At 48.8% G+C, this 20,948-nt stretch overlaps 2 protein-coding genes across 3 annotated transcripts; one reads left to right on the forward strand and one right to left on the reverse strand.

The window, feature by feature from the left end:
• Positions 1-1,663: 1,663 nt before the first annotated feature.
• Positions 1,664-17,850, reverse strand: ZBTB39 (zinc finger and BTB domain containing 39). 2 transcript variants are annotated; one of them, XR_008529679.1, is made up of 3 exons: positions 17,798-17,850; positions 13,248-16,288; positions 1,664-1,746 (listed from the first exon to the last, which is right to left on the reverse strand). XR_008529679.1 is itself a non-coding variant. In XM_054579936.1 (2 exons), exon 2 carries the CDS (start codon positions 16,235-16,237, stop codon positions 14,105-14,107), a length of 2,133 nt encoding a protein of 710 aa, XP_054435911.1. In that variant the 5' UTR covers positions 16,238-16,288; positions 17,798-17,850; the 3' UTR covers positions 10,310-14,104. The 2 variants fall into 2 exon arrangements, 1 of the variants encoding a protein (XP_054435911.1); XM_054579936.1 differs by lacking the exon at positions 1,664-1,746 and having other exon boundaries at positions 10,310-16,288.
• GPR182 (G protein-coupled receptor 182) lies at positions 5,930-8,099 on the forward strand. The gene is made up of 2 exons (XM_054579937.1): positions 5,930-6,075; positions 6,612-8,099. The coding sequence occupies exon 2, from the start codon at positions 6,646-6,648 to the stop codon at positions 7,810-7,812; it is 1,167 nt and encodes a 388-aa protein (XP_054435912.1). The 5' UTR covers positions 5,930-6,075; positions 6,612-6,645; the 3' UTR covers positions 7,813-8,099.
• Positions 17,851-20,948: the final 3,098 nt, after the last annotated feature.

The following is a 20,948-nucleotide window of genomic DNA, read 5'->3' on the forward strand; positions in this document are numbered from 1 at the left end:
TCAACTCCAACTCCCAGGAGGTCTAAGAAACCAGATGGTGTCATCCAAATGGTAAAAACCTTTGGGACTCAGGGCCTTAGGAAGCACTGGAGAATTCAAGGGGAATTTCTGTCCCGCACACATTAGGTGCTCAACAAAAGTTAGTCGAAATTGAATAAATCTGGAATCAGCAAGGGGCTGTCAGCACATCTGCAGAGACCACGGGGCCGGGTGCTGGGGATCAGAAGGTGGGCGGAACCTGAGAAACAGTCGGGATGGGAAACTGAAGGAGCAGGGTGGGGAGCTGAGGCAGCTGGGAGGCCGTCAGCTGTCCTGGGGAAGGAGTACCTAGTGCCCTTCTGGTCTGTATCAGTCTCACCAAGTATCCTCGTCCTAAGCCTAATGTCGCATGTCCCCTACACACACAGACACACACACTCTTGGGGAAATCGTAGAGAAGGGTACAGCTGTCCTTCATCCTGTGAACAGGATGAGGGCTAGCAAGCAAAGACAATTTACCATCACTTTCTCAAACCCCTTCCCACATCATCCCATGCTTCTCTCAGCCTTCATGAAGAGGACTTTCCCTGCACTCAAGAAATTTCCCAGAATTCCCAGGGCCGAGTCACCTCCCCAGAAGTGTATGCCTTGTCCCACTTTTTTTATCCTCGCCCCTGTCTACAAGAAGTTCTTGTAGGGCAATCATTTTTAACTTTTTAGACACCATGGACCCCTTTGAAAATCTAAGGGAAGATTTAAGCCCCATAAAAATGACTTAGACAGGATTTTGTATATGAGGTCTGTTCGGGAAAAGTCCAACCATTGTTAGCATAATGAGAATGGTTTGTGCGACATCAATTCCTGGCAGCCAAGGAGAGTGGACTAGAATGTGCATGAGTTAATATGACAGCTTCACTGCACTAGTCAGTGGGGATGGTAGATACCATTGAGTGAGCATGTGTACTGTGTGGCCATCGCATTCAAAGTGACTGAACAAGTAGAGCAACGAATCCACATCACATTTTGCTTTAAGCTTGAACATTCCCTGAGGAAGCTATTTGGATGGTTCAGAAGGTCGCAGCTGTGGGCAACTGGTTATTGGCAGCTTCATCACAACAATGTGCCTGCTCATACATGCATTTCCTGCAGAGTTTTTTGGCAAAACATCAAATCATCCAGGTGACTCAGCCCCCCTACAGCCCAGATTTGGTGCCCTGTGACTTCTGGCTTTTCCCAAAACTAAAATCACCTTTGAAAGGGAAGAGATTTCAGACCGTCAATGAGATTCAGGAAAATATGACGAGGCTGCTGATGGCGACTGGGAGAACTGTGTGAGGTCCCAAGATGCCTACTTTGAAGGGGACTGAGGAATATTTGTCCTATGTACAATGTTTCTTGTATCTTTGTCAATAAATGTTTCTATTTTTCATATTACATGGCTGGATACTTTCTGGACAGACCCTCATATACTTTTCAGGGAGTTCACAAACCACCTGAAGCCATTACATGCCAGAAATCCAGGTCGAATATCACCATAATAAGGGTTTACTGAACTACTAGCAGTGTGACTCAGGCAAACTGTCTAACTTCTCTGTGCTTCAGTTTCCTTGCCTACCACAGTACCCACCTCATTAAGTTATTATGAAGATTAAATGAAGCGATACGTGAAAAGCAATTGTACCTGGCAGATGGTGAGCATTCATGTTAGCTGCTGTTACATCTCTTCTGTGGTAATTCATAGCGGCATTTGGGGATATTTTTCATCTCCTATGTAAGAAATACAATGCCAGACAACTAAGTGAAAGAGGAAGCTGGTGTTGATTCTCTGGGCCTCACAGAAGATAAGGAAGCCCATCTTTCCTCCTCACAGGTGTTGGGAAGCAGGAGAGATATCTGAAGAGCAATGCCACAAGAAGGATCTCTTCTTTCTCACCCCCCAAAAGTAGAAAAGGGCCATATTAATGCCAAGCATTTTACATATTGGTATTTTATCTGCTGTATCCCATACATCATTATCTTCACTTTTTATATAAAGAGGCTGAGACTCAGAAAGGTATAGTTGATAAGGGCAAGATGACTTAAGAGGAGCAGCCTAGCCAGAGACCCCTCCCAGGTTAACTGTTAATCATTGCTTATCTGTTCCTGTAGCCCGTTTTCACATCAATCTCATCAATCTCCCACCTGAATGCTAATCCCTTCCCCCACCTGGGAAGCCCATCCGTTTCCCGCCGGAATGCTAGGGCTTATAAACCCCTATCTAACCCCGATTCGGGGCTCAGAATTTGGAGACTGCCTCCTCTGAGCCCGCGCGTGTGAATAAAGGCTTACTCCGTTCCCTGAATCGTGTCTTGAGTCTGGCTTTCCGTAACATAGTAACTTGCCCGAAGTCACACAGCTACTAAGTGGTGGAACAAAGGTGTCAGAGCCAAGTCTAATCCCCAAACTAGTGGTCCCTCCACTGCATCTGAGGGACACATGTGTGAGGAGGAAGTTGCTGAGCCAAGTGAAGGAGAGGGTCGCTGGGCCACATCCTTCTTGCCCTTTATCTGGTGCTGCTGGGCAGACAAGGATGCTTCGCTGGCAGGGGGAAGCCCCGGTCAGAGGGCAAAGCAACTTCTGTGGCTCAACTTGGCTTCTGAGCTCAGTGACCTTCTGGAAGCTCAGGCTAGGGATGAGAGCGCAACTGTTGCCGAACACTTCAGCCTTGACCTCTTCATAATCCAGCTGCCCTTGCCACACCAAGTAGGATCCTGGACCACAAATGCCACAAAGTGTGTGTGGAGGGCGGCGGGTGGGGGATTCCTGGGACAGTCTGTTCTGCCCCTTCCTCCAGGGTCTAGGCACAAGTCCTTGGCGCCCAAACAACCCTGGGAAGCTGCCTGTCTTTATCTGTGACTTCCAATAACTCCTCTCTGTACCTTCCTTCCTTTCTGATTGTTGATTACAATGTCTTGCATACATTTGTTGAAAAACAAAAGGGGGAGGGCAGGAGGAGGAAGAAGAAAGAGTAAATTTCCAGTAATTGTTTCACTGTTGCAGCTCCTGTTGCTTGCAAAGCTGTTTGCCCCCAATCCTTTTGCCTGAGCTCCTGCCCCTCCCTCTTTCCCTTCCTTCCAGTCTCTCTCTTTCCAGCTGCCCACCTCCTCCCTCCAAAGATAAACCCCCACACGAAAACTGCCGAGCTATCACTTATTGCTTCCTGAGGAAGCTTTCCAGCTGAGCCTCTGCCATCACCTCTTCTGGCTGCACGTACACATTGGGGGATGTGAAGGGTGGGGGCTGGGGAGCAGGAGGAGGTGAGACTGCAGGGGGTGATGTTGCAATCTGGGAGAGAAAAGGTCCTGGGGTGAAAAATTCAGAGACACAGGAGACATGAGCCACTAAAATGCAGGCTTGAGAGGGATGGAAGTGGCCATGGGTCTGTGTGGAGAGAACAGAGGCCAGAACCAAGGGGCTTGGTCTAGTGGAGTCTCCATTTGTATGAGTCAAAGGCATGGAGAACGAAAGAAACAAAACATCTCATAAGGCTCCTTGCTGGAAAAAAGATATCCATAGGCTAGAAACTGAGATCCTAAAGAGAAGGAGAGAGAATAGAACTGTCTGAAAAATCAAAGTAAATCACATTTTATGTCATCGTAGCTCATGATGACAGATTTCTTGATCTCCTCCCCCCGTTCCTGGGTAATAGGAGCATCTCTTCTTCTAATGAGGTGGCTTTTGGTGGGTTCCTGGGTAGCTTTGGAGGCTGGTCACCAAAAAGGGCAAACCTTGATTAGAAGCTTTGAACTTTCAGCCTCCCTCCCCAACCTATAGAGAGAGAGTGGGCTGGAGATTAAATTAATAACTAATATGACTATGTGATGAAGGCTTCATAGAAATACCTAAACTGTGAGGTTCAGAGATCTTCTGGGTTAGTGAACACATCCATATGCCAGGAGTGTGGTGCAGTCCCACACATAGAAGCTCATGACCTTTCCCGACCTCGCCCTGGGTCCCTACCTCTTTGTCTGGCTCTTCATCTGTATCCTTTAAAATAAAGCACTAAATGTAAGTAAATGTTTCCCTGAGATTTCTGAACCATTCCACCAAATTATTGAAGCTGAGGGGAATTTTGCTAGAACCTCTGACTTTGTAGCCATATTGGACAGAAGTGTGGGTACTCTGAGGATCAGTTGCTTGCAACTGGCACCTGAAGTGAGGACAAACTTGTGAGACTGAGACCTTAAACCCGTGGAGTCTGACACTAACATCAGGTGGTTGGTGTCGGAACTGAATTAAATTATAAAATACCCAGTTGGTTCCGGAGATTTGGAAAATTGGTTGGTATGTGGGAGAAGCCCTACACATTTAGTGGCAAAGTGTTGTGAGCAGAGAAAGAGTTTTTCGGAAGGAGGCTTTAAGAAAATTGCCAAATTAAAAATACCCCTTCCCACAGAGATGACTGGTGGTGATGATTGCACAACAAAGTGAAAGTACTTAATGCTACTGAACTGCATATTTAAAGTAGTTAAAATGGCAAATTTGATGTTATGTTTAATAAAATTAATAAAAAATTAATTAGCAAACTTAAAAAAATCCCCTCCCTGAATGGATAAACAAAATGTGCCATATCCATGCAATGGACTATTACTCAGTCATAAAAAGAAATGCAATACTGATACATGCTATAATGTGGATGAACCTCAAAAATATTACGCTAAGTGGAAAAAACCAGACACAAAGGTCACACATTGCATGATTCCATTCATATTAAATATCCGTGATAGATAAAGCTACAGAGACAGAAAGCAGAATGGGCACTGCCAGGGACTAGGGGAATAGGGAGTGAGTGCTTAATGGGTATGGGGTTTTCTTTTGGGGTGATGAAAATACTTGGAACTAGGTAAAGGGGGTTGTTGCACAACAATATGAGTGTCCTAAATGCCACTGAATTGTATACTTTAAAATGGTTAATGCTGTTATGAGAATTTCACCTTGATTAAATATATGTGTACCAAATCCCCTCCAGCCAACACATCCTTGCTCTACATCCTACAAAACACGGGCCCAACTCTACGTGGCTCTACCATCTGCGCAGTGTGGCTTGTGTGAGACAGGCAACCTTCCTGGGCCTCACAGAGGATAAGGAAGCCCATCCTTGCTCCCCAAAGGGTACCTCAAGGATCAAATGGTAAACTGAGGTAAAAGTGCCCTGAGATGCAGGAAGCTCTGCTGACACAAGATGTTCTTCAACAAAACAGTCCATGCCATGAGTTACCCTGTGGGCTAGAGGGAGGGAGAAGCTGAGTGACTTTCAATCAATCTCTCTCTCCTCTGCCCCCACTCCCTCCCCCATGCACAGACTTCACTGGACGTATGGAGCTGTGGGGCAAAGAATGCTGTTCCCCTCTCCATCTCGGAGTCTCCCTGAAGCTCAACACTGCCCCTTCCCCACCCCATATCCAGTCTTTCTTTTCTCTCCAGATTCTCAACTCAGAGCTCCAAGTGAAGGCTGGGAGCATGGCAGGGGGAAGGGCCAAAGCGATTAAAAGTCTGGCTGATTTTCAGATGTTTTTAGCCCTCCCACCTCTGTCCAGTTCTGCTTTAGTAGAAATGAAGACAAACATGGAAGAGTGGGATTCCAAGCTGATTTAAAGAGTGGAAAACACATGCATGTGTGAAGCATTGAACATAGGCCCAGTCCTGTGCTAAACACTTCACCGTGATGGCTCATTTAATTCTCACACCACACACCTAATAGTAGCTACTATTGTCCCACTTTGCAGAAGAGAGAACCCAGGCTGTAGGAGGTAAATTCCCACATCTAGTGAGGGAGGAGCCTGGATATTAATGCTTGCAGCCTGACTCCTCCCTGACCCAGTGTGCTGGTCTTTTGCTGGACTTCCCCTCTAACTGGATTGGGAGGAGGCAGGAAAAATCCTGACCCTCTCCCACAGAGCCTCAGCCAGTGATACGGCTTCCAGGATGAGAAGGGCGGCCCTGAAGCCTAAAGCAAAGCCAGCCCCAAGGCTACACTCCTTCTAGCCTCCTCGCAGCTCTGCAACAGTCCGGACCCCCGGCCCTCCAGGCCTGGAGGTGCTCCCTAGGGAAACTCAGGTGAGTGTCACTCTCTCTCACGGAAGAAGGGCTTGGAGGCAACTGCTTTTCCTCCATGATCCTGATATTCCCAGGGCCGAATTAGAGGGCTGTGTGCACGTTGCACATGTTGGTGTGTGCGTGTCCCACTCCCACAGACCAAATGGTAAGACAGAGCAAGAGCCTCCTGAGAAAGGCCAGTGTGAAAGGGCCAAGGTGTGAAGTGCCAGGAGAAAAGTGGAGGTTTGAGCCAGTGCACCTGAGGCTGGAGGAGGGTGCGCCGGGCCAGGCGGGGTGCAAGTCTGGTTGGGCCCAAACAATTCTGGTCTCTCCCACCACTGAGGCCACTTAACAAAGTATCTCTGCTCTCGGGTCAAAGCTGACAAGTGAGTTGTGTACTATTTGTTCAGAGTGTGAGTCCTTATCTTCCCTTTCTTGCCTCTTCATACCTAGAATCTTTCCCCAAAGCCTCCTGGTCCCAGGGACCTGCTACCTGGGGGACACAAAGCTGTGACCGAAGTCTCCTTTCTCTTCCAACCTCCTCTTCTCCCCACCAGGCATTTGCTGGTCCTGACATCAGTCACAGCCAGCATGGAGTCCGGCCCTTCAAAGGAGGTCACTGCTGGGTTTGTCTATGACATTGGAGAGATCCACAACTGGACTGAACTGCTCTACTTCTTGAACCACACTTTTTCCGAGTGCCACATGGAGCTCAGTGAGAACACCAAGCGGGTGGCCCTCTTTGTCCTCTACCTGGCCATCTTCGTGGTCGGGCTGGTGGAGAACCTCCTGGTGATCTGCGTCAACTGGCGCTACTCAGGCCGGGTGGGGCTGCTGAACCTCTATATCCTCAACATGGCCATAGCGGACCTGGGCATCATCCTGTCTCTGCCCGTGTGGATGCTGGAAGTCGCACTGGACTACACCTGGCTCTGGGGTGGCTTTTCCTGCCGCTTCACCCACTACTTCTACTTTGTCAACTTGTACAGCAGCATCTTCTTCCTGGTGTGCCTCAGCATTGACCGCTACGTCACCCTTACCCGTGCCTCTCCCTTCTGGCAGCGCCACCAGCACCGAGTGCGGCGGGCTGTGTGCGCAGGCGTCTGGGTGCTCTCGGCCATCCTTCCACTGCCCGAAGTGGTCCACATCCAGCTTCTGGAGACCCCTGAGCCCGTGTGTCTCTTCGTGGCCCCTCTGGAGATCTTCAGCAAATGGGCCCTGGTGATGACCCTGTCTACCACCATCCTGGGCTTCCTGCTGCCTTTTGCTCTCATCGCAGTCTTCAACGTGCTGACAGTCTGCCAGCTGCGGCGGACGGGGAGGCCCGAGAGCCGGCGCCACTGTCTGCTCGTGTGTGCCTACATTGCAGTCTTTGCCGTCTGCTGGCTTCCCTACCATGTGTCCCTGCTGCTGCTCACACTGCATGAGATCCACATCTCCCTCCACTGCTACCTGGCTAACCTGCTCTACTTCTTCTATGATGTCATCGACTGCTTCTCCATGCTCCACTGTGTCATCAACCCCATCCTTTACAACTTTCTCAGCCCGAGCTTCAGGGGCCGGCTGCTGAGCGCCGTGGTCCATTACCTTCCCAAGGCCCAGGCCAGGGCAGGCAGACGTGCTTCCTCTTCCTCCTCTTCCACACAGCATTCCATCATCATCACCAAGGAGGGCGCCCAGACCACTGCAGCAGGCCCCCACCGCCATCCCAGCCTGAACTTCCAGGCACCAAATACTTTACCCAACTCCACTCCTTAATCTCTTATAGGCAGCTGAGGTAGAGTTCAGTCTCCTCCCTCTGTGAAGTGGAAAGCTGGAACTGTAGGTGAGAGATTCTGGGGGAGCAGGGGAAAGGGTCAAAGCACTCATGGTCAATTCTGAATTCATCTTATATCTTGAAGTGGGGAGAGAGAGAGGGCAGGGGGAGATGAAGAACAGGTCCTTGGTGTTGTACTATTTGTCTCAGTCCTTGTGTCTATGGCCAACGCACAGGGGAAAAAGGTGAAATAAAATAATAGAGACAGCCATGACTCTGTATCTCTGAAAAATCTGCGCTTGCAGCTGTGATCGGGGAAACAGCTAAGGCTAAAGAGATGCTCAGCGGAAACTACACTCGTTGCAGAAATTACCCTGGCCAGAAAGTGAGCTCTGCAGGAACCTCACAAAACTTTCCTTTTGTGTTTGTGTGCTTGTTTATCTGCCAGCACACCATGCAGGCTGTGGGGACAAGAGGCCAGAGGCCAAGGAACCAGGAGGTCTCAGCAGGACGTTTCCTAGCAGCGCATCCTCAGTGCTGTGATAAATGGAGGGGGTGGGGAAGCAAGGGCGGGGTGAAGCCCAGGTCTGAGCAGACACCCAGCAGCTGGGTTGCCAGGATGGTTCTCCACCCCCTTCCACCATCCAGGAAACTCTCCATTTCCTTGCCGATACCCCCCCCCCCACCCCCGCGCCTTGTCCAGCTCCCCTCCCAGCCCCAGCAGAAGCGCCCCAGTGTCACAGCTCCTCAGCCCATCTCCTCCCAGCTTTGGATCTAGGACATTTCGGATCTAGATGAGATGCTATTAGAAATCCACCCCACCCCTCTCCCTTTCTCTCCAGATCATGATAGCACAGTATCAAGGGACACCTATTCTGGGAACAGACCGTGGGACAGCCAGCAGCAAGCACTGACAGATGCTCTGTCCCTCAGCCTTTGTTCCCTGCACAGGGCAGGGAAGTGGGAATTTTCCACTTCTGTCACAGGACAGAGTTCTAGTATTCTTCTGTCAGTTCTCACCCTTACACTTCTTTCTCCTTGGCCTAATCTCTTGCACAATTTACCTGTCCAGAAACTTATTTCTAGTAATACTTGTCCTATAGATAGGAAAAGTTGTTCTCTTGTTAACAAGGTCTTCTGGAAAGGTTCATTTATCAGGTTGAGACACTGGGACCATGACCATGAATTCTGTCTGAAATAACAGCCTAAGAATAGGTTCAAGTCCTTGGCCTCTTAGTCCTGCCTGTGGAGACGGAAGGGCTTGTGGACATAACCACTGAGAACCTCTGTCCTGCTCAGCACTCAGTGGGCCTGGAATGTTTAACTTGGAATAACTCATTGACCTGGAGTGCTGTCTCCTCTGCTTTTAGAAATCTGAAACTGTACTCACCAGATGCATTAGACATGTGCTCCGGTGGTAAACGTACCCATTTGTCAGAAGCATGGGGGATAATCTTTATCTACAACCCCCCTATATAGGGGGCCCAACCTCAAAGGGTCTTAAGCTACAACAGCTGCTCAGTGGCATAGAGCTGAAGGCTTTTCAACCAGGAGAGTCCAACCTGGGGCTGCAGTAAGGACTTCACAACGCAGAAAATACATTGAAAAGACTTTCCTTGCCTACGCTCATGCAAAACCCAAGCCAATATCTGATGCCCGTATCATTGCCTCCCAACTCGTGCTCCAGAGTTTCCTAAAGGAAACTCAGTCTTACATCTGTCACATCCCAGGTCACCTCAGAGTCCACTTTCCCAAGATTGTGCTCTTCTCACGGATTTCATTCCGGCCATCAGTTATGACCCTGTGCTCACACTTCCTCAGGGCTTTGGGAGGAAAGGGAACCGGCTGTGCTGACTGCAGCAAGGCTGCTCAGCTCAGCCTCTTCTGAGTCGTGACAGGGTGCCGGCCCAGGCAATGTACTCTGAGACCAAATGGACCACATCGCACCTTAACTTCAAGAGGTTTGTCTCCTTTTCTGTGGAGGTTTATTTGTTATCAACCTCAGGAAATTATGCCAAACCTCTGCCTCTGTTTGATTGCCTCTCTCCACTCCAACATGCCATGTCACAGTGAATTAAATGGCACTGGCAAGACAATTTGTGGTCAAATCTCAAGTCCAACAAGACATTAGCAGAGTTCTACTTGGCTCTCTGAGCCAACAGAAAATCCCCTCAGACATGTTCCCCCCAAAAAGGTAGGATCATTTACTTAATTTCCCTCTAAAAACAGGACATCAAGTTAACCCTGGGGAATTCCAGCTACAGGAAAGGAAAATCTGCTACCTAAAAGAATTCTGCTGAGCAGAGCACTGCTACTGAGCGGGTGCAGGCCCAGACACTGCGCTCAAGGGATGAGTACGATCGTGGGAAAAAGGAAAAGAACTCCCACTTCCAATTTCCTTTTTTTATTCTAAATAAAAAACACACTTTGTGCTGAACAATGGAATATAAAAGAATCAGATGTACAACGATTTTAGACATCTACTATTTGGGAAAAAAGTTTACAAAATATACAAAACTTTACAGCAATAGATAGTAAACACTTAAATATTAGGAGGTCAGTACTTATTAATTTAATGGAAGGAGTTAGACATCAACAACTCTTCTCCATTTCATAAGAGACTTTAGCTAGTAGAGGTCAGAGGGGAGGGTGGACTCGACAAGGAAAGGGTGTTAAAGAAACATTGAAACCCAAACAGCTTCATTTTCATCCTGATGTTAAGTTTGCGATGAGCAACCACAGTGAAATGAACGCTGTGTGCCCTACTTCCTGACTCATTCAGTGCAGGACTTAGGAAAAAGGACGTGTAGCGACCCCCAGCTGGGCACAGGCTTCTCCACATAGCCTACTCCCATGCCAATAACATTAGTGTCCATCTATAAAGGGATTTAAATTCACTTCCACAGTTGCATAGCCTGGGAAAATAGGTCACAGCAGGAGGCCAGAAGACAAAGAAAAATCATCAGTAGCAAAACCCGACTGGGGAGGAGGTATTTAAGCCCAAAGGCTTGTCCTGGAGACAAAAGGGTGATGACAGGTCAGCAGAGAAGTCAAAAAGAACTTTTACCCATTTTCTGGCTCTTAGAGGTCACCTGGGCCAGAGCCCCACCCCCACCTCCTTTCTTCCCAACTAACCTTGAACTGTAGACTCCATGGAGTCCTAAAATTTAGGAATAAATGAGGGTACAGCAGGGCTTCCCAGCAGGAGCTGTGGCACCAGTGAGCCATCAGTGGTCACAGAAGAGCTGGGACAGCGATCCCCTTCTCTGGGCACAAGCAGGCTCTGCTCTTTATCCCAGTGTGCTGTTCAAGTGTCACCCTCTTCCCTTATGAGGCAGGTTGAGAACAGCCTCATGCTTGGTTTAATGTTCTACAACTGCCATCTTGAAATTCTCAATAATTTTTAAACAAGGGACTCTGCCAATTAGGTAGCCAGTCCAGAGTACAGAAAAGAAAAAGGAGGAAAAGGGCGAAGACAAGACATTCAAGGGTCAAACAGAATCTTGGAACAGTACAGCAGGAGACAGTGCTAAACTGGGTTCCAGGGCAGAGGGCACCACAAATCAAATGAACAGACATTGAAAAAATTAAAAACTCAAAATAAAATGAATACCTCCTACTACGTATCCTTGAGTGCCCTTTGCCACAATATAGTGTTTCAAGTAAAACAGTTCAGAAAAGGGTGAGCTAGAGGCAGAGGCAGCAAACATAATTCCAAACAGAGGGAAGGTTCAGGTGTGAGTACAGGAGACACGTGGAGGAACAGGGTTTGGTCAATGCGCCTCGCTAGCTACTGACCCTGCTACAGGTCTGACTGCAACCAACTGGACCACCCTTATCAATCCCTTGGCCTCAGGACGACCAGGGGGTGCAGTTTTTCTTGTTTAGTGTTTCAGGGCAAAGTTTTAAGGATTTGCTTTTTGGTTTACTGGCAAAAAGGGAATACTTCACAGTTTCAGGTTAAATACACAAACTACCCAGCATCCATGATGCCTTCCATTAAGGGAAAGCGTTTCTTCAGCATCTTAACCCATTCTCAGATACCTGATTGGGGTCCAGTACCACCTCTCTCAAATCTGGTCACTAAAAAAATCAGTCCTTACCAACAGTTTGGCAGGGATCATTCAGGCTGGAAAAGCTTAGCACTTTACAGTCCTCTTTCATATATTTTCCTTCTTAAGTTTCTAATGGTCAGTGTGGGAAAGAGAAGCCAGCCAGGGATGAAAAGTCTCAGCACTGCTTTCCTGACAAGTATGCCCAAGGGAAGATTTACCAAGTTGGGTTTAGATGGCGAAAGGTGCCACTTGTACAAGTCCCTTCATGTAATGGTCACCCCACCAGAGAGCCATGCACTCCAACTCAGAAGCTTTTTAAGTTTAGGGCTGGGGAGAGAGGCAGCAGGTCCACCAAAGATGGAGCTTTGTTTGCCTATGTCTTAATACAGCTTTCTGAGTTTAGGAGTGATGAGAAAATGTGCAAAAAGGTCCTTCATGTGACTCGATCTCCTCAGCCCAGTCCCCAATCTACTCTTATCACAGAATGGAAGGAGGATGAAAGGCCTAGGAATTTAACAAGCCCCAACTCCCTAGAACTTAATGTCCACTGCCCAAAAGGTTCTCTGGGTTTATTCTGGAAGAGCCTATCTGGAGAGAAAGAAAAGAATTTGCTTATGTAAAGGCTTGACATGTTCTCTCCCAGTGCTAGCCTATTTCCTGAATCTCTGGCCAGGATCATCCCCTGGAATGTGGCTCCTTGCTGGAGAGAAACTCATTTTCCTGAAGTCTCTTATCCAAAAAGAGATGCTGGGTAATATGTATATGAAAATAAAAATAAATAAATATTAATGTCAAAAAAAAGGCTTTGTGAGTTAATTAAAACCACTTGCTTGTGAAACAGCCCAGGGTGCTGCTGAGTCCCTCTAGGGGCAGTGTCAGGGCCCAGGCCAGGGACTCCCAGAGCTCGCCTGAGCAGTGAGGTAGTATGAGTTACTGAGGTGAGCCGATGAGCATGCGAGAACAAGGACCCTCTTACTCAAACCTTCTTTGGGCAAGACTCCCTCAAAAGTCAACTAAGAACAAAACAGCTTGGGCTGGGCAGAAATGTTTCCCAGACACCTAGGGAGGGCCTGAACTAGGGGCCAACAAATAGTGCCCCCTGGTGGCAATGCAAAGACAGATCAGGATAAATTCCAGCAGGTCAAAAGTCAGCGGCCAAAGCTCCTGTCCAGCTGCACAAAGTAAACAACGGGTTACCCAACTGCGACAGAGAGGCATCCCACTACGCACCACCAGTTACTCGGCCTTTAATCCTGAAGGGCTCCCAGTCCATCAATCCACCTCATGGGGTCTCCTCATCTACACTACAGGTCAAACACACATGTAGGTGGGAGACAGAATGTAAATTAAGGCAAGGCTGCTGCTGTCAGAGATATCCCCACCTCTCCATCAGAAAATTCAAGGTTGATGGAGGTGGCCAGGTAACAGATGACTGACTATGTCAAATGGCTCCCTGTCCTCTTTGCCCCACAGGGAAGGCCTGACGTCCTGGGCCTTCACTCCATAAAATCATGTTTCTTTGGAATTGAGAGGAGAAGCCTCCCTTCCTGTCCATCCAGGCTGCCACTTCTGGTGGCACTGAAGGACCTCTTCTGGCTGGCAAGGATTCATCCCAAAGCTTTCTGGTCTAAATAGAAAGCTTAGTCCCCAGTTTGGATCTAGCTTCCAAAAGATTTTACTGTCCAACCAGCAGATTAGCGCCGTGCAACAAGCAGGTACCTCTATCCCTGATGCCTTTTCCCTGCTAAAGGCTGGGGCTGGAACCTTGGGTGAGCTGCCCTGCTGACTGGTCTCTTCTAAATGTCCACATTGCCAAAAATCTCTCTCACAGTCAGTTGTCTCAGCTGGAGGTCTGGCAGTTACACCCACAATGAAAACCTCTCTCCACCTCCTCTATTCAGTGAGGCTGTTGGTTGGATTCTTAGCAGCATAAAACTCGAAAGGCTGGGGAAGGGGATCTAGTTGACACCAACTGCCTGATGAGATCCCAAGACCAGCCTCAAAAGAACCAAAAACACAGCCCTTCATGGGCAAGAACAGGTAAGGAGGTAAACATGATAGGGCCATTGCTTCTCAAAAACATGTGCTATTTCTTCTTTTTCCTTCTTTAAACACAAGACAGAACAGAATTTCTATCAAGGCAAAGTTACAACTTCAACTGGGGTGGGACCAACAGCCATTAAAAAATTAATGTCTTGGCTGCCACCTGGGAGCTCTCCTTGGCTCTGCTGGGACCCAGTCAGCTGTCCGGGTTCTTTTCCGCCTCTTTGGAATGGATAATGTACATAAAGGTCTGCTCAATGGTGAAGTCAGGCGGAAGGCTGCCTTTGTGCACGCCAACATGCTTGCTCATGAGGTTAAGGGTGGAGCTATAGTGGCCACAGACAGTGCAGCGATACATGAGGGCCCCTGAATGTGTCTTCAGGTGGCACTTGATGGTTGAGCGGCCTCGGAAGAACTTGTGGCACACCTTACACTGGTACGGCTTCTCGCCCGTGTGGATCCGCCGGTGGTAGTTAAATTCGCTCGTGTGGGCAAATCTTTTGCCACAGACCTTGCAGCTGTACTTACTGTTCCCAGGTTGGCCCTGCAGAGCCAGCTCCTCACTCAGGAACTCCTCTGCTGGCAGCTTCCGCTTCTGTAGAGCTGAGTGCTGTAGCCCAAAGCCAGGCCGTGGGTCAAGGCCACTGTTGCATTTGTGCTGGCTGACATGGTAGCGATAGGCAGCCTCCGACTTGAAGCTCTGGCTACACAAGTGGCAGCGGAAGAGGGTGTCTTCTAGGCTTTGGTGGACAGCCATGTGCTTCTCTAGGAGGTGCCAGTCCACAAAGCTGTTCGCACAGACAGAGCAGGAGAAGACTGAAATGCCAAGATGAGAGAGCATGTGCCACATGAGGCTGCAGAGGTTGAGGTGGCGCTGGTCACAGACGCTGCAGGCCTGGCCTTTCAAGTTTAGATGGTCAAGGATGTGGCCCCGGACCATGTGGAAATCTTTGGCCAATGCCTTCCCGCAGGCAGCACATTTCAGCTCTGTGGAAGCAGCCCCTGAAAACAAACCCAGCTTCCCAGGCAAGGGATCATTGGGGTGCACAATGATGTTATTCTCAAATATTCCATCCCGTCGGTGGAGGGTCAGCTGCCACTGGGTAAAGAACTTAGTTTCACACATGTCGCAGGAGAAGAGGAAAATACCAATATGAGACAGAACATGGGTCACCCGGGAGTTTCGGTCCTGAAAGTGGGTCTCACATACCTTGCAGTTGCCTGTCAGCAGGTCCACGTGGTCCCGAGCATGCTGTCGAATCAGCTGAATGTTGGGCTCGAGAACTTTCTTGCACACCTGGCAGGGCATGGCCTTATTCTCTCGGTTATCATTCTCTCCAAAAGTCAGCTCATCCTCACTATCATCACTCAACTCAATCACCTCTTCAGCTGTCCCTATCTCCTCAGTGGGGTCTTCAAACTGCAAGTCATCATCCCCCAGGTCCTCCAGCTGGAGCTCATCCATCTGCTCAAAGCCTGGATCTTTGGAGTGATCGCTATTGCTCAGACAGGAGTTGGTCCCAGTGGTAATGTCTATTGCATTGTCAGGGGGGAAGAAGCTGTTTTTACTGAAGTCTCCATTGCTCTGAAGTTTGTATGGCTGGCAGGAGCTGGTGCTGGTTTGGATGCCCATGCTGACAGTGCCTAGGACTGGCTGGGTCACATTAGGTACAGATGTGAAAGGAGCAGGATTATCGTGGTCTTCCATTTTTGACGGCAGTGGCTGCTGTGGCAGAGGCATGTTATGGTTAGTGTCACTGGTAACATTTCTCTCTTCCTCTTTATAGTTTCCTCCAGCATCACTAGGTAAGACATAGTTTCTATCAGGACCAAAGTGCTCCCCACTGCCCCGGAGTTCTCCGAGGGCATGGGCAGGTTCTGCTGAGCTACAACTCAGCGTACCAGAGTGGCTCTCACTGGTGCTGGTCAGGGGCTTGGCCACAGCTGTGCTTTCCAGGTCAGGAAAGGTGGAGTGACAGGCCCGGAGGAGGTCCTCCATACCCAGACGCTCAGCTACCTCATAGATAACCCCAACATTGATCAGGTCCGTGAAGAGCTCTGATGTGTAGACAAAGCTCAGAATCTTCTCAAAGTTGGCAGGGGTAATAAAGTCCACCACATAGGTCCTGGCAGCATCTAGCCCAGTATTCAGGAAGAGGTTCTGGAAGTAGCCAGCTGCACAGGCCAGCACAGCTTTGTGGGCCGGGAAGGAGCGACTCCCCACCACAATGGTGACATCGCACATGGTCTCTGAGAGCCGGCACTTGTTGAGTTCCTTCAGCAGGTTGTTGGGGTGGTTGGTGCTTTGCAGTTTGATCCTCATGCCCATCTTAGCAGCTCCTATGATGTTGCCTCCTTATCAGCACGGTTAATCTGTGGACTGCAAAAGGAAAAGATGGATGGCCAAACACATCCCTGCAAGCAAGGCACTCTGCAGGAGAAACCACCACCAGTCTGTTTCAAAGCTCAAGGTGGGGAGTGGAGTGAATGGACAGGGAGAGTTGCTCCATTCTGCTGAGAACAAGGACAGCAAAATGATGGAACAATGACCTCTCTCCCCGCATATGCCCAAAAATTGTTGTGACAAAAGCCAAGACCACTGAAAAAAATCTAATTGCTTGGTCCTTAAGAATCAGTACAAAAAGAGAGGCTGAAGGCCTGGTTGGACAGAAGCTAGTTAGTGCCTTAGAGCCAAGCCAGAGGTGTTCTCTCGGACACAATCTTATACTTCATTTCCAGAGCAACTGGCTCAAATCTTTCTCATGTTAATTTCTGAATTTCCTCTTATCTCACTGAGTATATTTTCCTCCCTTACCATGCCATATGTCATATACTTATTTGAACCAGCTGTCAAAGTTCCTTTAGCTGCTGAGGAAAAGACAAGGATGCTCCCTCCACCTTTTAGTTTTCTAGCATTTCTGTGTCCTTTCAGTCCCTAAATAAATCTCTTGCTCATTCTTGGGTTCCCATCTCTCCCTACCTGTACCACATACCTAGTCTCTTGTCTCCACAACCCAGAGCCACTGAGATAGTACTCTATCACATTCTCTGCAAACTGTGGATGAAGTAAAAATACTTCAGAACCCAAAGGAGTAAAGCAAAGTAGAACACAACTGTGGTACTTAATATTGCTTAAATATGCTTTATTTCTATTTACCACTCTTTCTGGGATTTATACTTATGTTGACCAGGACTAAGAGATATACTTGTTGCCATAAGAAGATACCTCATTGTATAGGTAAGACTCCTAAAAGGCCTGCTCAATATCACTTTTTCCCTTTTGAAACTTGAATGCCCAAGGAAGAGAAAGAAGGCCAGTAGCATTCTTCTGTCTCACTTCTAGTCCTGCGCAACACAGTCTCCTTCACCTCAACACATTCTACTAACTCCCAACTTTTGCTGGGACCCAGAAAGCTTCTGAGCATTGTCTGGGTGCCAGCCAAGCAGCTCCTGGGTGGCCACACATCAACGGTCAACAGGTCGGAGAAAGGGGAAGCCTGCCTGGGGACCGGAGGGGGTCAGATTCGCAACTTCCGAGAAGGTACCCCAACAATCCCGTGGCGCCGCAGTCTTCCCTCTGGAGGTCGAATCCGAGAGGAAGGGGGTTGGATTGGGCTGGAGCACTCCATCTGGGTGGCACCGAGCACCTCGGTCTCTCCCCAAAGAACCGCGCTTCCACCGGCGAACTCCGGGAGGCGGGGGCACGCGGGGGCGCAGGGCCGGCCCGGAGGCCAGGGATGGGCAGCGGGGTCGGCCAGGGTTGGCGCGCGGCCGGGGAGGTTGGGTCTGGCCGAGGGGAGCGGGCAGGAGGGAGCTCAGCGAGCGCGAGAAAGGCCGGGACAGGGGTCGGGCCTCGGCCAAGGACAGCCCTGGGTTCGGCCACTCTTACCCGGCTCCGCGGGGCCCGAGCACCATCGCCGCCGCCGCCTCACACAAAGGCCCCGGCCCGCCGTGCCCGGCCCGACGAGGAGGCGGCGCCGCCGGCCGCGGCCAGACTCTCCATCCGCCGCGCCGCTCGCCGAGCCGGCCCGGGCCGCCCCCTCTGCCCGGCCCGCAGCGCCCCCCGCCGTCCCGGAGGAGGCAGCGCCCCCCGCCGCTCAGCCGCAGCGCCCCCCTACGGCGGGCCCGGGAGCGAGGTGGGCGGGGCACAAAGCCACCAAGCAGGCAGCTGCCCGCTTCCTCCACTCCACCGTGCGCGATCCAGGACCCTTGCCCCGGAGCCGCCTCCACTTCTCTCTCCGCGCTGGGCAGCCAGCCTGCCTCACGCGAACAGGTGTGGGGGCGTTTCCAATCCACTCCCACATTTTGGCTTTTCTAAAGCGCTGATTCACAAGGTAAAGGACCACTCCTTCCTCCCGCTGGTACCTGGAGAAGTGGAAAAAACCCTATCCCAACTCCAAGCTCTTATCAACTCCCCTGTTCTATGGCTCTCCCTCCTCAACACATAGGAACTCCTCAGGCTCAAGGACACTTATGTTTCAGCCTCTCTCTTGTCTCATCCTACCACTGCCGTGTGATAGGCAACTAGGCATAAGCCCTCATGCAGGGACATGGTAGGGCTCAATAATGCCTGGATGGATGAATGGAAAGAGGGGGACACACAGGATGATGCCAACCGATTGAAGCCAGTTTGGCTGGTCAACAATCATCGGTTATTTTGATGAATTTGGGAGATTGTGTGTCCTCTTTTCCACAATCTCACTAACTGGTGGTAGATTATACTGTAAGCAAACATTCTACTAAATGCTGCCAGACATGTAATATTTATTAGCAAGAAGATGCAAAAAACTGTCATACAACCTGTTCTTGTAGTTAGGGAGCAGGCAGTACCAATAAGCTCTCTCGTGAAAGGGTCATTTGGAGACAGATATATGTTCCAATGGCAGGCTCAACCCCTGCAGCTGGACGAGGCCACCAAGTGCTCCTGGAGTGGACTATCATACAACCAAGATTCCCAACCTCCAGCATGATTCTGAGACATTAGGCTGCAAGGCTTGCTAGAGTCTCGGGCCTGCTCAGTCTTTCTGACCAACTGCTTTAACCATCCATTAAAAAAGAAAATCAGAAAACACAAAAAGAGACATCAGGCCCCAAATGGAGTCACTTGTGCTAAGTTCACAGTAACAAACCAAGACTTAATACCTAACCTAACTGCAGTTTCAGCCTCTCCCAGGAATGTAATCTTAACCAGTCAGTTTGGAATTTCCTGGTCAGCACTAGTGAGATAATCTGCCTGATAGGTCCCTGCCATGACTCCCCAGAGGAGGATGACCTTCCCTACAATGACGAACTCTTTGCTAAATAACTTCCTTGTCCCATCCCCTTTTTGCCTTTAAGGCCATTCCTTTTCAACATTTCTTTTGTGCTTCTTTCTATTTACTGCATGAGATTGACTGCCTGACTTATGAATTTTTTAATAAAGCCAATTTGATCTTTAAATTTACTTGGTTGAATTTTGGCTTCTAACAGTGGCAGCCTTGCATCAAGCAAATCTATCAGCGCCATTTTTTCCAACAGGCTCAGATAATTAGCATTTTTTGGCAATAAAGTATTTTTTAATTAAGGTATGTACTTTTTTTTAGACATAATGCTGTTGCACACTTAATAGACTACGGTATGGTATAAATAACTTTTATATGTACTAGGAAACCAAAAAAATTCCATAACTCACTTTATTGCAATACTCACTTAATTGCAGTGTTCTAAAACCAAACCTGTAATATCTCCAAGGTATGCCTGTATATATTTGGTCTTCATCCCTGTTCCAGACACAGAGTTCCTAAAAACCTTGGAATTTCCTAAGTAATTGAGAGCTGGAAAGATGTCTTCTATTATGTTAATTAGTGACTTTTGGACCAAACCTAAGGATGGGGGCTTCTTGCCAGGAGAACCAACTCCCTAACCTCCAGAGAGGGGAGAGGAGGGACTGGAGATTGAATAAATCACCAATGGTCAATGATTTAATCAATTATGCTCTCAAGTGAATTAAAAAAGAGTCTGAAGGCTTAAGTTAGAAATAAATGCTAATGATTTATTCAAGGGTCTTAGGGTTTACAAACCATAAACACAACTAGGCAATAACCAGAGTGTTCTGAAGAAGAAAGAAAGATTAAGAGTTCTTATGAGCACAGGCCTGAAAACCAAAGGTCACCAGTTCTATTTCTGGTCAAGGCACATGCTTGGGTTGTGGGCCAGCGCAAGAGAGGCAACTGATCAATGTTTCTCTCACACATCGGTGTTTATTTTTTCTTTTTCTTTTTTTTTTTACATCAGTGTTTTTCTGTCTTTCTTTATCCCTCCATTCCTCTCTCTCTAAAAATATAATAAATTAAAAATCTTTAAAAAAATATTTGTTATAAAAAGTACATTCTTGACTTCTGGCCCAAATGGAGGCGTAAGTAGATACACTTTGCCTCCTTGCACAACCAAAAGAAGGACAGCAACAAATTTTAAAACAAAAAATAACCAGAACTGCCAGAAAATTGAACTGTATGGAATTCCGACAACCAAGAGGTTAGAGAAGAAACATTCGCCCAGACCGGTAGGAAGGATGGAGACAGGCAGCTGGGGCGGGGAGGACACACAGCAAGGCAGCAGCTGGAGAACCTCACAGGCAGCAGCAGCTGGTGGACTGGGCAGTCCCACATTTGCATGCGGATAAACCGTAACAGCCAGGGAGTGAGACAGACCGTGCAACCCAGGGGTCCAGTGTGGGAAAAGAAAACCTCAAAACCTCTGGAGGTGAAAACCTGTGGGGGTTGTGGCAGTGGAAGAACCTGCCAGCCTCACAGGAGAGTTCCTTGAAGAGACCCACAGGGTCCTAGAGTGTACACAAACCCATCCACCCGGGAATCAGCACCAGAAGGGCCAGATTTGCTTGTGGGTAGTGGGGGAAGTGACTGAAAGCCAGTGGAGAGTCGAGCAAGTGGTATTGTTCCCTCTCAGACCCCTCCCCCACACACAGCGTCACAACTCAGCGACCTAGGTTGCCCCGCCCTGGCGAATACCTAACATACCAGGTGCACTGAGATAAAGAAATA

Source organism: Pteronotus mesoamericanus, unplaced genomic scaffold (genome assembly GCF_021234165.1).
Source record: "Pteronotus mesoamericanus isolate MK-2021 breed Mesoamerican mustached bat unplaced genomic scaffold, CSHL_Meso_final contig_56, whole genome shotgun sequence".
Classification (NCBI taxonomy): domain Eukaryota; kingdom Metazoa; phylum Chordata; class Mammalia; order Chiroptera; family Mormoopidae; genus Pteronotus; species Pteronotus mesoamericanus.